Genomic DNA, 17,072 nt, shown 5'->3' on the forward strand with positions numbered 1-17,072 from the left:
ACCTAGAATTTTACTCGTGCAATTCCTATGATAGCCTTAAAAAGAACTATATGATTATACAAGTAGAGTGAAGGAATCCCAAGAAAGAATGTATAATTTGGCATGTTACTAAAGCAAGACAAAAGCAAAGAGAAGCATACAACAATAGGGTAATTTCTAGGCATACCTTCTTAGGGATTTACAAATATTCCAAACAGATCTTAAGGTGTGGTGTGGGTTTGGTTATTATTATTTATGAGTGTTTGGGGGAGCTAAGCAATGTTTTTTTTTTTGGCTCTCTTCTCTGGCATGCCTTGAAATTTACACAAAAAAGGGAACTTGCCCCTATAGTTTTATATTACAATTGCATGAAAATCAACAGCAGAAAATGGGGTTTTCAAAGGGAGAGGTGAAAAAAGAAAAGTTGGTCTTTGCCCTCTTTTTTTAATCCCTTTTTCTTTTTAATGTTAAAGTGTAGTGAGTGAGATAGAGGAGAGAGAGAGAGAGAGAGAGAGAGGGCCTGATGATTTTTATTGTTTGGAAAGGATGTTAGATAAAAGAAAAAGAAGTTTTCACACAAGAAAGGATCCTATTTTTTTAAAATTTCTTTTGGGAAAATTTCTTTTAGTATGATGGAGCCCTGATCAGATTGCTATTGTTTACATCATACACTATTCTATCCCTTACTTTTTGTAATTATGGGCCTAGCTAATCATTCTCAAGATGGGCCTTCCTTAGTCTAAGCTTAGAAACTTTTCGGTATCTTTAAGCCCAATTTAAAGTCCTAACATGGGTCCTTCCTTCCTGGTACTTTCATCAGTACAGTAATTCAAGCTCTTGAAAGAATAGTAATAATGCTTTTTTATTATGTCAACTGTATTTGTTAGGTAAAATAACAACCTTTATATATATATACACAGTGAAGAATTTTTAGAGATCAATAACCTTTTTGATCTAAAAGATTGAATTGAAGAGTTCAATGTTTTTCTTCTGTCTTTCCACATGGTTGAGTGTTGCAAGATTGCACCAATTTTGCCAATGCATTAACTTTATCCATTATTGATGGAAGTAGTGAAGCTGCCTTGGAACATAACTGAGCTTCAGGTTGGCTTGAAATCTCTTCTCTGGAATCATGAGTTTTTTGTAAGTCTGAAAATAACTCAACTATTCTCTCAGCTGCAGCATCCAAAGACAGTAATGCTTCCCCACAGGCAATGATTTTTCGCTTCAACTCGCTTCCTCCGGAATTGCATTTGTCAAGTTTGTTTTCTGTGCTCAAGGTTTGAACAGAGTTCTTCATGTCCTGCAATCAGCACCAGCAGCAATAACATTAAAGAATGGTACAAAATAGAGTGTTCCATTTAACTAAGTTAATATCTATTTTATTGATAAATCTAAGCTTCAATTGCCAAAAAAAAACTAGTATTAATGATAAAAAGGAAAGAATAAAGGTTTAAAACCAAGTGCTTTTTGAATGGTGAATTTGACACGTTTCACAAAAATTCAAAATTCCCTGAGTGAAACAGATGACTTCTAAATCTGTTTTCTTAGGATCATTCTTAGAGAATGCAGTGTACCAAGTTTTTTTGCATCTACAAACCTGTTTACAATAAACTGAAACCGGGTATGATGGCTCATCTAAAATTTCCTCTGAGCAGTTCAAAATTTTTCCACCTAAAGATTTTAAGGGCGAGTCAAAAAGTCTTATACAGCCGGCAAGATAGTCCTGATGGACAACATATCGAGAAGAGTGCCTTCTCCTGATTGAGTTTCCTCTTTCAATCTGATAGAAATAGAAATGCAAATTTTCATTAGAACATATTTAGAATCCAGTTCATATAGAAGTTTACAGACATTTTCTGCACAAAAAGGCCCCATAGAAGACCTTCACTAAGTTTCAGTTCCATAACAAGTAATGTAAGATGCAAACCTTGCGTGTCAAAGACAAGCTACTATAGTGTTTCTTAAACAGATCACTTTCTTCAGACTTGGCGGGGCAGGCATCTATAGTTGTTTGAAACTCGCCATCAGCTTTATCTGAATGCAATTGCTCTGTTTCAGGAGCACTCCCAGTAACAGCCTCGTTACATTTGCTCAAATTATTCAGGCGGTATTGGCCAATATTCTTGTAGATAGTACTAGAATCATTGGCACTCACCTCTCGTATGTGACTATTACTTTCATCCATATTCTGGCTCTCAAGACCAAACGATTGCTGATCAGTACAAGCAAACTCAGAACTGCGGTTTACTGCAAGCCAAAACCCACGTTTACTGATTAACAATAAATAAACTTATAGAACGAAAATGTACTCAGCATATCATTATCCATGAACTTCTAAAAAGATCCTCATACAATTTTCAATGAAGAGAGGTAGCACACAGGCATGGCTTTATATAACATATGTACAATTTAATGAAAATCAGAGTAATGTAACAGCAATCTCATCGAATTTCCAATGTTTTGACCAGTGTAAAATATAGAAGCAAACACCGACACAAACAGGAAAGTGAAAGGAGTTTAACATAAAACATCAAAATGTACCCAAATAGTCCAAAAGTGAAAGTGGATTCTTCCCTGACAAAAACTACTTATCTTACCTTCCGTATCATATGAAAGTTTTCTCACCATTTATCTAGCCTTTATCCTTTCATTATAGTTATAATGGTAAAGAGAAGTATCTTGTGAGCATAAGAGATTACCCTTACATGTACTTTGGGAAGACACTGGCAAATTTGTGTATCTCACATCCTGCACCTCTGGAGAATTTGGCAAACATACAGTATATACATTGATCCAACGCTTGTCCATGGCAAAGCTGCTGCAATGCAATAGTTAATGAGAGTTATGTGACAACATGACTGTTAAAGTAGGCAATCCAGAAATTCACAAAGCACTAGCAGAAATTATTGACAAAACAATGGAATGCATACCTAAAGGTTCCTCGATGTACTGGAGAATTGTGTTTATCATTACTATAAGAAGAAAATGTGGACGAGCTACTGGGGCATTCCTCACTGGATCCCATCTCATTACCAGATCGCATATGAGACTCAGGGGAGGAAAGAGAGTATCCTTGAGCATCAGCGACCAAAGGATCATCATATTTTGGTTCCACTCCCTGGTATTAAGCAGTGGAGCATTAGAGAGTAGATAAATACATATAAAATAAAAGTAGATCTTTTCACTGTGAACTCAGGAAAACTACAGGATTCAGACATTTGTTGGATGAACAGAAGTGATTGGTTTAATTCGAAATAATATGACTAATTAAGATCAAAGTACTACACTAGTGAGGATCCAATATCTGAGAGACATTATTCTTTTCTTCTGTTAACCCTTGTTACTCCAAAAGCCAATAGTTATTCATTACAGCATTGTAAAGCAATCACTAAGGCCATTTTTGATCAATTGTCCGTGCAATTATCTTAAAACTTCTAATGGACTGAAAACAAAACCACATTGTGAGCGCATTTATGTGGAAATTGACTCCTTATTCTGGTATTTCCTGGAAAATAGAATAAAAATTGTAAGAAATACCTTGGATGAATTCAAACAGTGTTCTCTCGGGACATTAGAGCTTGTTAATTTGGCTTGTGCCCACCTTGGAAGTCTTGATACGCTAAATTTGAATCTCTTGTTCTCCTGAGTGTCACCTCCTTGATGAGTTTCCTTTTTTCCAATCTTCTCAAACATTTCTGGTGATAATTTAACTCTGGAATCATCTCTACATTTGCTGTCTTCTTCAGAAACAATAGTTTCAGTAAAAGCTATTGGCTGGGCTAAACATTTTGGAGACAACGGAGTTGACTTTTTCTTCATTGTCTGCAGCATTGTAGAGGACAGAAGAGCAGGCAATTGCCATACAAAAATACAGCCATCACCACCTACCTAATAGCATGACAAAACTTAGAAGTTCATACGTGCCATGCACTGAAAAAGAATCAACATAATATATATGGGCTTCTTATATTCTTTCTAATCGCATCATCACTTTACTGTTTCATCCAAAATAAAACAAATATCAAGGCTTAACAAAGAAAACAGAGAACCCTGAATTCTGAAATCAAAATTTCCTAACCATCAATGATGAAATTTAAGAATATCAGAGGCTTACAGTAACTATGTGCTTGCAGTCAGGTAAAAAGATGACGCCAGTCATAATTTCACCATGCCCCATTGCTTGTGAGACCATTTCCCCAGTAATAAAGTCATATATACAAAGAGACTTGTTAGAAAAGGAGCAAGCCAGATAACTACAGCTTGGGTCGATGGTAATCTGCAAACAGGAATATGTTTTAGCTTAAGAATTGACATTGGAGGTGCCTTGCTCATCACTAATGCGACTCACCTTTATTGGGTCACCAAAATCTTTATTGTGCTTGAATGATCTAATTAACTTCCCAGTAGTGGTGTCAAATGTGTTTATCTTCTTATCCTACGTGCAGAAAGAATATTTGTCATAAAATGCATGCAATAACAGTGCCAGCTAACCAAAATCACTCTGCTTAAATGATGCAGATGAATGATCAGGCTGGGCTTAAAAGGAAGCACTTCCTCTATACAAATTTAGTTATTAATAAAGATAATTACCTGTCCAACTGTTACCACAATTTCCATTTTAGGATTGACAGCCATGTCATAAACAGTTCCACGTGATGCTGTTTGATGAAGATGATGTGAAATTCGAAAACCATCATCTGTGACAGTAACATCGCGGAACACCAGAGACCTGCAAATATGAAATCATACTGGTAATTAAAGGAACAAAGTACAAGTTGTAAATCAAGAGGAATTATTAATATAGGAAAAATAAATTCATCATCATCACAGAACACAACAAAAAGAATGTAACTCCACCTTCATTGAATTAGATGTACTCAACAAAATGGTGTCATTACAAATCAAACTTACATTGTGAAAACTAGAAAAGGAAAACTAGTTATAGTTTACCTATCAGCACTGCAGCTTAGAATCTTTTGGCCATTGCAAGCAAATTTTACAGAAGTCACTGCAGCAGAATGGTCATCGATTCTTTCGAGAATATCAAAATTCCTGTCATTGAGGAATCCTAATCAATATGCCTATCTTACAAACATGTAAAGCCCTTAAAATTAATAGTTAAGACCTTTTGCCATCATAAAGATGAATAAGTTGGTCATAGCCCCCTGAAGCAAGGAAATAATGCCCGTTGATGACTTCTTCAGATTCAGAACGCATCTTGCTTGACAAATTAAAGCTCAAGGATAGGATCTCCGCATCATGAGCACCCTGTTTGAATGGATGGCCATTCCATATTAAGATAAAAAAATATTTACATTGCCTTGATTTTCAAAGGTAAGGAATTTAAAAGAAATATAACATTTATTACCTGCAAGCATGTATAATTAAAAGTGTGTAGGTCGTAGATATGAAGGTTTCCTTCACAATCACCAGCAGCAAGGTACTTTCCATCTGGACTAGCTGCCATTGATCGAAACCCTCGAGTGCTGAAACCTAACTCCATAGCATCTCGTTCAAATGTCCCTGTTCTAACTGTAACAATCAACAGAAATGTAATTGGCAAGCAAGACATGGAATTTATTATCACTTTGAAACTTATTGGTACAACTCTGTTTCTTTTCTGGGTAAAAAAAGTTGTCAAGTTTCTCACAAAATTTTTAAAATGCTTATTCAAGGTCTCAGAATTCACGGTAAGACAAGTAGCAAATACCTAAACCTGTGTAGCTCATTGGTTTCAAACTCAAAGACTGCTGGTCTCCAAGATCCTCTATTAGGTCAGGTTGCAAAGAAAGATCCCATAGCCTAATAGTACCATCTGCTGAGCATGTTGCAAATGAAACCCCACCAGAACAACCTCTAGCTACACATGCAAGGGATTCATCATGCATGTTTTCACAGCACAAGTTCTTGATATCCCATATGCATGCAGAGTGTGAAAGTAACACACAACATCTTGTAGCCTGAAATGATAAAGAATGGTTTTATCAAACTTGCAATATGTGCACGAAGTCAAAAAGCATCAAAGAACTTAAAAACAAGAAAGTCATAGAATTACGTGATAATCTAGTTTTCTAGTTGACTCTATCAAACAAATTAAAAGAAAAAAAGGGACGTAATTACTAAATATTAAAGAAACAATTACCTGGTTCACGTTATAAATGTCCCATATATACAAACTATGATCTCCATAAATAACCACTGCAAACCAGAAATGAAGGATATTTTGAGGAACTCATAGATACAAAGTTGAGATAAATTTTGCTTTAAAGGAAAACACTCACCAAGCTTTTCTGACATTGTGAATTGGCAAGCAACAGCATCTGGAAGAGTATCATTTTCTCGTTCTTTAGCATGGCTAACAATGTCATCTTCTGCACAACCTTTTTTGTCCTTTGAATATAAAAGACTTCCAACATATTTAAGAGTCTCAGTGGCAAAGAGCTGCACAATTCCATTACTACAAGCACAAGCAACTAACTTGTCTGATACAGATATGGCAAAACCTTTTTCGACCTGAAATTTTTTGAATGGTTAATTGATTAAAAGCAAGTATAAGAGAAACCATTTCAGGTCCTATGGTGGGCAACTTTGACTCTGACCAATCCAAACTAAATGACCGCTTTGATACAAAATCTATAAAAAAACATTCATGTGCGACCAGTTATTTCCTTTTGCTTTATTATATATATGGGTCAGGATTTTGTCCTGTCGGAGATGAATTTTGTCGATTGTATTGATTGAACAATTGTCAATCAATGGAAAAAATTATGAGAAATTAAAAAGTGTATTAAATCTAAATCTAAGTACATAAGACCAAAGCCAAAATACATGAAGAGATTTGTCCTTAAACAGGACAAAATCCAAAGCCTAAGTATACATCACCTAATAACGTTACAATGAAAAAGACTATTAGTGCTACAAAACAATCATTTGCAAAGGGGAGGAGACCAACTAAACTCACAATATGTGTAGCCAGATTAGGCCTCCAAAAAGGTTCCACTTTTTACTTATTACACATTGGCTCTTTTGAAATCGATCACGAACCAGAAAGGATACATACAACGAACCTTTAAATCCACAGACTTTTTTATTGATAATCCAGAATCTAGATGGCATAAAACACCTGCAAGAAAAGAAAATGGATTTGTAGATCCACTTTTCAATTTTCCAAAGCATCAGTACGTTAAATTAATGGAAAGTGTCCCCAACCTGCGTCAGTCAATGTGTAGATTGAGAAAAGTTCACCAGCTTGGCTACACATGATAACGCCATTAGTCCTGAAGGTGGAAGCAATAGATATAAACGAGCTTTCCTTCTGAGGACCAAGATTAACAGCCTTTCCATGAACCGCTAATGACACGGTCCCTTTATTTAAACAAGTCTTTGGAGATGAACCAACAGACCAGAACTTTAAGTGTTTCTTCCCAGCAGTCACAACGAATTTTGCATCTGATGAGAAGCTAACTGATGCAATAGCAGAACAAGATGAACTTGCTTTAAGCTTAGTAAGCAGCATACCGCTTCGCCACTCCCAAAGATAGATGTATCCACCAACAGAGACCAAATGTTTCCCTAGGATGATTGTTTAAGCAAAAAAATATATTAAAAAGATACATACATACATATATATAAATGACAATAATAAATATAGAAGAGAATCAAATGTCATTGATTGATTCAAACTGACCATCGGGTGAGAATGCAATGCATCCAAGCCCATAAAGATGACCTTTTAGCTCAGATACCAAGGCTAGCGTCTCACTGTCCCACACTAACACCGCAGGTTGAGTTCCTGACTGCAAACTCATATCAGACCACGTATAGGTGCAAAAATTCAATGGAAAGGAAAACAACATATTTTCCTCCACTATCATAATGTATAAACGATGATATGATACTTTATTTATGATCATCAATTCATTATTGAGTACATGGTTACTTCTATCAAAATCAAGCTCCTGTAATCTAATTTGAAATTAAAAGGAGAAAGGAAATCATATGTGGAACTTTTATAGGAGTTTCTTGTAATTGTCAGAAAGAACTTTGTCAAGGCACGTTAGTATTCAGTTCTAAATTCTGTCATATTAGTTAGCTTGGTGTTAATTAGTTGTTACTAATAGTGAGCTGTCAGTAGCTTTTAGTTACACGTTTGTTACTCTGTCAGTTGTAACTTTACCTTTGTATAGCCTATATAAACTCTCGGTTTGTAAACTTTCAGATATAATCAATAACACAGAAATTACTTTTAACTCTCAAATTCTCTCATTCTAATACTTGTTACAAACTTGGCCTTATACTATATCGCCAGAGTGAGATAAGAACTCTCTTCAACAATTAGCCTTTAAACTTTCAATCTATCCACCTCGTATATGAATCAAAGAAAATTATTTTCTTCTCTTGTGAACTGGGTAAGCCTGAAAGCCACCCAATGGTTTGAAATGAAGCTACATTTCTCGCTTTCTTTAAAAAAACCACCATTATTATCAACCCTTCTAATACCAAACCTTATATTTTGCTCTTTGCTCTTCACTCATTACAATGACTATCTCTAAACTCTCTTGTAATCTATCGAAATACCATCTTCACTAATTTTAAAATTATACAGAAAGCGGCAAAATCTAATAAGAAAGAGTGTAACATATCAAATGGTTAACATGAGAAAGTGATTTATACCTCGCCAGCAGCTATGAAACGCCCATCTTCGGACATGGCAACACAGTTCAAAGGCTTCGGCATTCGATGAGTCACCATAAGGTGCGATTGGGAGCCGGAATCCACATTGTAAACCACCGCAACGCATCCCGCCACATATGCACAGCTCGAGGAGGAAGAAGAAGAACTCGAAGCCAATCCATTGCAATTCGTCGTCGTCAAGCCAATAACCTCTTTCAAAACAAGCTGCGAAATAGGAAGAAATAAAAAAGAATACATCCGCTTTCGATAGTCCGATTTCAATTTTAGGGTTCAATCATTTTGAATAGAAGAGAATGAAGAAGCAATTGATTGATTACACTTACCTTGGTGGATTCGTCTGGTTTCTTCACTTTACGAATAGCTTTTCTCATTCTGAGAAAGAAAAGACAAAGAGAGAGTGAATGAAGCTAAGTTTAGAATGGGAATGAAGCTTCTGGCTATGGAGTTTTTGGTAGCCGTTATGTTTTTATAAAATTCAATCTGAAAGAGTGGGAAATTTTGTATCTGTTGCAATCAAGAAGAAGATAGTCCTGTTTTAGTGCATTAAACAATAATTACAAAATAGTAATCTTAGTTATTTGAAAAATATGGGTATATACATATTTATTTTTCCAAATTAATTTCTAAACGTTATATTTTGTAAAATAATTCGAATGAATAAAAAAAATAATATGATAATACAATTATTAGGTAGAATAGTTGTGTTTTTTTTAATTGTTAATTTAATTAATTATTTATGATATTAGTTCAAAATATTTTTGAATAAAATCGAGAAGAGGATTTTATTAGAACTATTTTTTAAAAAATAAAATTAAAAAAGTAATTTATCAAAAAGCTAGGATTAAAAAAAAGTATATAAATTCTTATTAATATTTTTATAAAAAAAACTGAAATTACTATTCAAATATAAATTTTGTGACTTGTTTAAATCTTTAAAAAAAAAAAAAATCTAATTGTTTAAGCATAATTGGGTAGGACAATTATTATTTGAATCATTGCAATTATAATTGAACGATGACACTTGAGATAAATCGAATTAACTGAAGTAATAACCTAGCTTCTTTAAAAATGATTATTTATCTTACCATTTTAGTGAGTCTTTTTACAATTTATCTAACATTTCATTCATGTTTATTAACATTTTTGTTACATCTTAACCTACAAATTATAATAAATTATTTTTTAAATCTAATTTTCGATAAAATTATTTAAAAATTAAAATAGTATGTTACCTATTTTTTAATTTAATCTAATAATAGCCACTAGATTTAAGTAAAAAAATCCATGAATGGCTAAGATGCATTGTTAATAAAGCATGTGGCTTGTCCTTTGCTTATAGAGTGCAGACTAAGGGTGTTCATGGTGCGAACGGTGTAGTTTTTTACCAATTTATTAGATCGTACTGTATATGTGATTTGAGTAATTTTTCAAACCGCAACTCACATCGTAATGACCTTAAACTGCATAAACCGCACCGCAAAAATGCGGTTTATACCTATCACCAAATGATTTAATAATTAAACATTATACTTAAGAAAGATTCATAATAAAACTCATAACTAAAGAGTGTTTAGCAAAATAATAAATAAATAAATTTTTAGTAAAACAATAAAAATACAACAAACTAATAACAAAGAAAAAATGTAATATAGAAGTAAGGTGGTGTTTGTTATAATTATTTAGTGTCATGAGAATGTGTAGCAGGAGTTTACAAGTGGGGTAATCTAAAACTCACATTTTCAAAAGTATTCACTTTACCAACTAAAACTTTGCGGAACCCAATGCATTCCCACCTAAAAAATGGCACCAAACATAGGGTACACTTCAAATGTCCACTCATCCCAACACTTCTCTATATAACAATCTACCCCTAAAGGTTTTGATTAAGAATAAATATATTTAGGTTGAAGTAGAATATGTGTCCTAGATATTATATATATTATACAATTTAAATATATATATGCATTTAAGTTTAAATGTGGTAAAATTGAAAAAGAAATATATAAAAAATTAATATATATAACGATGTGGTGCGGTGCGGTGCGGTTTGAACCGCATTTATTGTTGGGGGAGAGTGAGATTACACTAAAATAATATGAATCTACACTAAATTATTCTTGACAGAGACCAAGAAAAGATTGAGTTAGATGATGCAAACCTTAGTAGTAGACTATTCTCCTTTAGTCTTCTTGAAGCTCCAAAACCTTGCCTTTAGAACACCACTTTGAACTTATTATTCTTCAATACAAAAACACAACCAATGCTTATCCAAGAGGAGTATCGCTATCCTAATTCTCTATTTCCTAGCCCTTGATGGATGCTTAAGGCCTTTCTAAGAGGAAATAAGAATTGGGATTGAACAAGTCTTTAAATTCACAAAGACAAGCACTTTCTTTATGAATTTCTTGGAGAAAACTTGAGATCTTGAAAGCTAGAGAAAGAGAGGTTAGAGAGAGATTTGTGAGAGTGATCAAGTCTATCAAAATTATATGAGTACCATTTTATAGTGTAGGCACCGTCATTAGGTCTAACCAATGAGATTAGAGCCTCAAAACACACATTTGCAGCTAAAACACGTGTCTGTACTGACACGTTAGGCAACGTGTCGCCTGCTAGTGCCTAGGAGGCGATGATATGTTGGAGAGGTGTTGTAAAATTAATTAGTATGTGCAAGTTTACACAATCGTCAAACAAATAATACAGTGATAAGTATGAGTATGAGTGTCGTCTCCACAAAGATTGTTTAGCAACAAATTGTGTAAAATCAACACTTAACAATAACAACTTAAGGAAGGGAAAAAAAAAGGATTTGATTAACTAAATTTGAGAAATAAGTAAAAAGAAATAAAATAGACTACAAAATTAAGTCAAGGAAGCAAATAAGTGATGTATAAAATGATGGTGATGAGTTAGAGTTACTAAATCCCCCTCAAATGCAACTCTGGGCAAAATGCTACAGAGAAATGCTATTGCAAACTAACTTTGTCAATTAGAAATTCAATTAGTTCATAAGTCTTTTTCCAAAAAATTTATGAATTGATTCTCCAAATTAATTAATATATTTCTATGCCTAATTAATTTTAAGAATAACCAATTAAGCTCAATTTCTTTTTTGTCATGCAAGTGCAAGGTGATTATACATTCCTATATCATCATAATTTAAACTCCTAAGAGATTAAAACATGCATTATCCAAATCATATGTCCAATGATACCAATCTTTCCAACATTAATATAAAATCAATCACTCATATTTGATGCCCAAACAAAATCAAGTATAAGCATGATAACCATTTGAATAAACAAAGTCTAGATTTGTAATAGCATTCTTTGCATAACCATGTGGGTCATTATGGTTCTAAACCCATAATAATCAAAAGTAAAAACCATCATAATAATCATCTCTGCCATTAAACCCACGAAAATCAAATTAAGGTTCTTAACAATAGAGAAAAAGGAAAATAAATCAAGCTAAATAATGAAGTCCACTTGTTGACTTGATTTCTCTTCTTCGTCTTTAGATTATCCTCCTCAAGTTTGGATTTTCTTTCTCTCTTTTTTTTTTCTTCATTTTTTTGTTGTTCTTTTCTCTACAATGGCAACTCTCATTCTTAGGGCTGTACGCGGTGCGGGTGGTGCGGTTTTTGACCATGTTTTCAAACCAACCCGCGCATGTGGTTTTTCTAATTTTCCAAACCGCACCCGCACCGCGAAACTAAAAAATCGCAAAAACCGCACCGCAAAAAAATGGTGCGGTGTGGTGCGGTTTGGGTGGTTTGGACTACCGCCAAATAATTAAACTATCATAAATAATCATATTAATATTTCAGCAACACCTAAAGCTTGAAAATAAAAAATAAGAAAATTTTCAACAATACAATAATCTTAATAATGGCTCAACAAAACACCTAAGAAAATACAACAAACTTGAGACTAATAACGTTACAACAACAACAACTATAAGTCAATAATCTTAATAAAGTTTCAGCAACACACCTAAAACAACATAGAACAAACTTGAGACTAATTAAATTCCAACATCAATATGAAAGATACAACTAAAATACTTTCAGCAATAGAATTAGTGGGCTTTGGGTTGGACTTTAACATATTAGACTTAAATAAATATAAAAAAATAGTATTTTTATAATATGCGGTGCGGTGCGGTTTGAACCGCATTTTAATAATTCAAAACCGCAAATCGCACCGCACCGCGCGGTTTAGTGAAAATTCAAACTGCGACCGCACCGCGAAGAATTTCAAACTACATTTTTTTTGTGGTGTGGTGCGGTGCGGGCAGTTTGATGAACAGCCCTACTCATTCTTCTTCATTTTGACCCCATTTTAACTCCAAAATTTGAATTTAAGTCCCTACAAAACACACAATAGTGAGATTAATAATTACTAAATGGGAAACTAATTGAAAAATTATGAAAATTAATTATAACTAATCTAAAAATACTAAAATTAATATTTATGCAAAACCAAATAAACCTAATAAAAATTCACTAAATTAAACTAAAATTGATTGAGAACAAACTAAATTAATAAATAAAATGAACTAAATAACTCTATTTTCAAAGAATTATCTGGAGGTGAGTTGTTCCCACACCACATTGTTTAACATTTGAAGACGGAAGTTTAAATATCCATTGTTAGCCTTTATATTTTAGAGTTAAAATATATTCTCAATAATTATTTAATATAATAACTCGTGAAATTCAAATTTAAAACATTAATAATTGATTTTTCTGAAAGTCACTAATTTTGTATGATGTGTAATTTTTAAAAATATATTACAAATTTAGACACACATTTATTCTACTTATTTATTTATAACTCTTAAATTATTACGTTACAAAATATAATAAACTCCTTTTCTCATGTTTATCTAATCTAATATTATATTATTATAAATAATATAACAAATACTTGAGGTGACATTCTTCTTAAATAAAAGGTGGTTGAATACTATAACAAATGCAAATCAAGATGCAATGGAAAATTTAAGGTGGTTGTGCGCACACCATAATCACTAGTAAAAGAAAGATATGGTTGATAGCACGTGATGGACAAACTAGATTAATAAGACATTTGTATCCTCATTTTTATTATATTTATTAAAATTTTAGTTATTTTTTTTAACTAATATTAATTTTTCTCATGTCATATAACACTTTTTATAAAATTGATTGATTATTATTATTTTATTTTCAGTCTTAAAAATAAAATATACAGTAATTGTAATAAAATAAGGACAAAATTTTCTTATTTTTTAATAAGATATTATTACCTTGTTTTATAATAATTAATATTATTTTACTTCTTTTTAAATTAATATTATTTTTTTAGGTCTAATATTATTTACTTTTAACTTTAAAAACTAATAAGTTAATTAAATTATATTTTGTAATGAAACAAAGATAAAGAAAAAATAGACTTTTTTAATAATATAAATTTACTTTTAGTTTTAAAAGTAAAATATAATAAATTAATTAAATAATATTAATTATAATAAAATAATGATAAAAATATATTATTAAAAGAAGTTTATACAAGATCAAGTGTAAGGTTAATTTTATAAAACAAAAAATTATTTTTTGAATTTTTTAAAATAAAAATCTAGAATAGATATTAAAATAATATTTTTGTAATAAATAAATATATACCAATGGATAACAAATAGTATACCAGAAATATATAAAGAAAATGGTGCACCAAGTATATAATATGCATACAACAAAAAAAAAAAGTATATAATATGCACATACCGAATATGAAATGAATAAATATATAGGGAAAAAAATGATGTAATAAAATTTGTGTATATATATATTTTATTACAATGGAATATATATTTTCTTATATTTTTTATATGATTATAATTAATTATAATTTTTTAGTGAAATAATTTATTATAACTTTGGTATATATAATAATTAGAATATTAGTTTGGAGTTTTTCTTTATAATCAGTTGAGGCAATTATCTTACAATTTCTTCAACTCATACGACTCATTAATATTTTAGTAATTAGTTATGCAACTCATGTACTCACTTAACAATTAAATATTATACATGGCCTACATATGATTAAAAATAAAACACAATTAAATAATAAGTCTCCTTAAAAAATAATTGTTACTAAGAATATATAATTCACTAATATATATATATATATTAGGTAAAAGTAACGTGCATGCACGTCCTTGCAAACTCGAAGAACATCAATAGTCTCGTAGTGAAATTGGAGCTCCATCATGTGACAAGGCCCTCGAGGAGTGATGCTTCTAGAAGGATGTATTCCTTTGGTAGTGGCGAACTGTGGCGAAGAATGGGCTTAACCCTCATGGTGTCTTAAACAGACTTCGGGGAACTTTATCAGCTTACGTGGAATCTTAATCACTCTTAATTTGTGTCACATGTCACTCAAAGAAAACACAGACAACAATAATAAAATTCTAAATTAAAACTATGAATTTAAAAAGTTTATTTAGTAAAATTTTAATTATTTAATTTAAATTTTTTTAAAGCCAACAAAAAATGATATATAAATATATATTATTTATTTAATTGCTAGAGCAATTAAAATAAGTAATTTGTCAAAATAAATAGAAAAAATAAGAAAATATATATTTTTTTATGTCTTATTTAACTATTAAATATATATTTAGATAAATAAAATAAATAATAATTAATAAAAGAAAGAAAAGAATAAATTTAAGCACATAAATATTTTTCGATTATAGTTTTGAAAACATAATTGATAGATTAATTTAAATATTTTAATATGAAATTTTAAAACATGTGATGAGAAATTATATTACTCTTTTTTCTTTAAATTATTTATCTTATTTAGATGACTTTACAACTAACGATGTAAAAAAATAATAAACAAAAAAATGTTAAATCTAACTGAAAACAACAATTTATGTTAAACTCACATTTATAATATATACTAGATACAAACAACGTGTAATGCACGTTTGCTTAATTTTATTTGTAGAATTTAATAATTATTTTTATTAAATTTGTATTATTGTGATATAAATTTTAAATAAATAAACAATATTATATATAAAAGAATGACATAAATATATTAAATGAAAATTTTAACCAAAACATTGTTTATGATTTTTAAATATATATTTAAAATGATTATCTTTTTTAACACAAATGATTATTTTTTTAATAAAAATTAAGATTATACATTATATATTATATAATATTTTTAATATTTAAATTTATATTAATATAAGTATTAAATATCTAGTCTTATATTAAATATTATTATAATATTTAAATTCATATTAATATAATTAGTAAAAAATTAAGATTATACGTTATTCTCATAATAATATTTTATAACATTTAAATTTATATTAATATAATTATGAAATATTTAGTCTTGTATTATATATTATTATAATAATGATATTTTATAACATTTGAATTTAAATTTATATTAATATAATTATTATATAGGTAGTCTTATATTAAATATTATTATAATAATAATATTTTATAATATTTGAATTTATATTAATATAATTAATAAATATAAATTTTTAAATAGTTTTAAAGGTGTATTTTGCTAAATATTTAAACTATTTTATTAAAATTAACAAAAAAAAAAAAAACCGTTAAAATCAATAATTTTTGTTACCAACATATTTTCTATATAAAAAAAGATTTATCTGTATTTTTGTAGTTTTATTTTTGTTTAATAGATTGTTTATTTGTCATGGTGTTAGGTATTGACTAAGTAATCATAATATAGGTAGCACTAACTGTCAACAAAGTAGTTTAATAGTGTAATTAAACTAATTCATTTTTTTTTGGTCGAAGCTATATAATATATAACATACATGGTAACAATTTCTACATGATTATATTTGTCTTTTTTTGTTGTGAAATTTTGAGTGTGGTTCGGTTACGTGTGCCTGTGACTAAAATAGACTTTGTAATGTGGGATCCAAATCCAAATCTAAAGCAATTTCATATCTAATATAAATGTCTTTAAATAAGTTAAATTAAACCATATCTTATATTATCATATAAAATCTCCAATCACTTCTGCATGTTTTCTCCAAATAAAAGGTAATGGATTTCCCAACCAAAAATACAGGTCTTGTCTTTTACAAACCAAAGTCAACATAAAATATTAAAAGCAAAACAAAACAAAGGTTTACCAAACCAAGTATATACCATAATGGGATCTTACATTATTTCACAAATTTTTTCTTTTCTTTTTTGGACAGTAATCTTTTTTTGAATATTTTTATGTTCAAAGAAAAACGCTATATATATAGCACATTGAAACTACAACGCACATTGAAACTACAACGCAGAGTCATAATTTATTGGGTTAGAATTGAATTGAATTCAATGTTTTGGG

General features: G+C 30.4%; 1 protein-coding gene across 5 annotated transcripts; it reads right to left on the reverse strand.

Annotated features, from left to right (window-relative positions):
• Positions 1-825: 825 nt before the first annotated feature.
• Positions 826-9,159, reverse strand: LOC133801171 (uncharacterized). Of its 5 annotated transcripts, none has more exons than XM_062239333.1 (20): positions 9,000-9,159; positions 8,656-8,880; positions 7,670-7,774; positions 7,192-7,554; positions 7,050-7,105; positions 6,264-6,495; positions 6,125-6,180; positions 5,693-5,942; positions 5,351-5,514; positions 5,108-5,250; positions 4,933-5,034; positions 4,573-4,711; positions 4,331-4,417; positions 4,097-4,258; positions 3,520-3,870; positions 2,913-3,100; positions 2,682-2,800; positions 1,910-2,229; positions 1,580-1,762; positions 826-1,282 (listed from the first exon to the last, which is right to left on the reverse strand). In XM_062239333.1, exons 2-20 carry the CDS (start codon positions 8,780-8,782, stop codon positions 956-958), a joined length of 3,474 nt encoding a protein of 1,157 aa, XP_062095317.1. In that variant the 5' UTR covers positions 8,783-8,880; positions 9,000-9,159; the 3' UTR covers positions 826-955. The 5 variants fall into 5 exon arrangements, with proteins under 5 accessions (XP_062095317.1, XP_062095316.1, XP_062095314.1 ...); XM_062239332.1 differs by having other exon boundaries at positions 2,688-2,797; positions 7,670-7,778; XM_062239330.1 differs by having other exon boundaries at positions 2,682-2,797; positions 7,670-7,778.
• Positions 9,160-17,072: the final 7,913 nt, after the last annotated feature.

This window comes from Humulus lupulus, chromosome 9, assembly GCF_963169125.1.
Source record: "Humulus lupulus chromosome 9, drHumLupu1.1, whole genome shotgun sequence".
NCBI lineage: Eukaryota > Viridiplantae > Streptophyta > Magnoliopsida > Rosales > Cannabaceae > Humulus > Humulus lupulus.

What these genes read in the sequence shown, in the direction of transcription:
- LOC133801171 (XM_062239329.1), bottom strand. Translation starts at nt 9,047, where the DNA reads ATGAGAAAAGCTATTCGTAAAGTGAAGAAACCAGACGAATCCACCAAG. An exon ending in AACCAGACGAATCCACCAAG is followed by an intron (nt 8,881 to 8,999) that starts GTAAGTGTAATC and finishes CCTATTTCGCAG; the next exon opens with CTTGTTTTGAAAGAGGTTAT. An exon ending in ACTGTTTGAATTCATCCAAG is followed by an intron (nt 3,101 to 3,519) that starts GTATTTCTTACA and finishes GCTTAATACCAG; the next exon opens with GGAGTGGAACCAAAATATGA.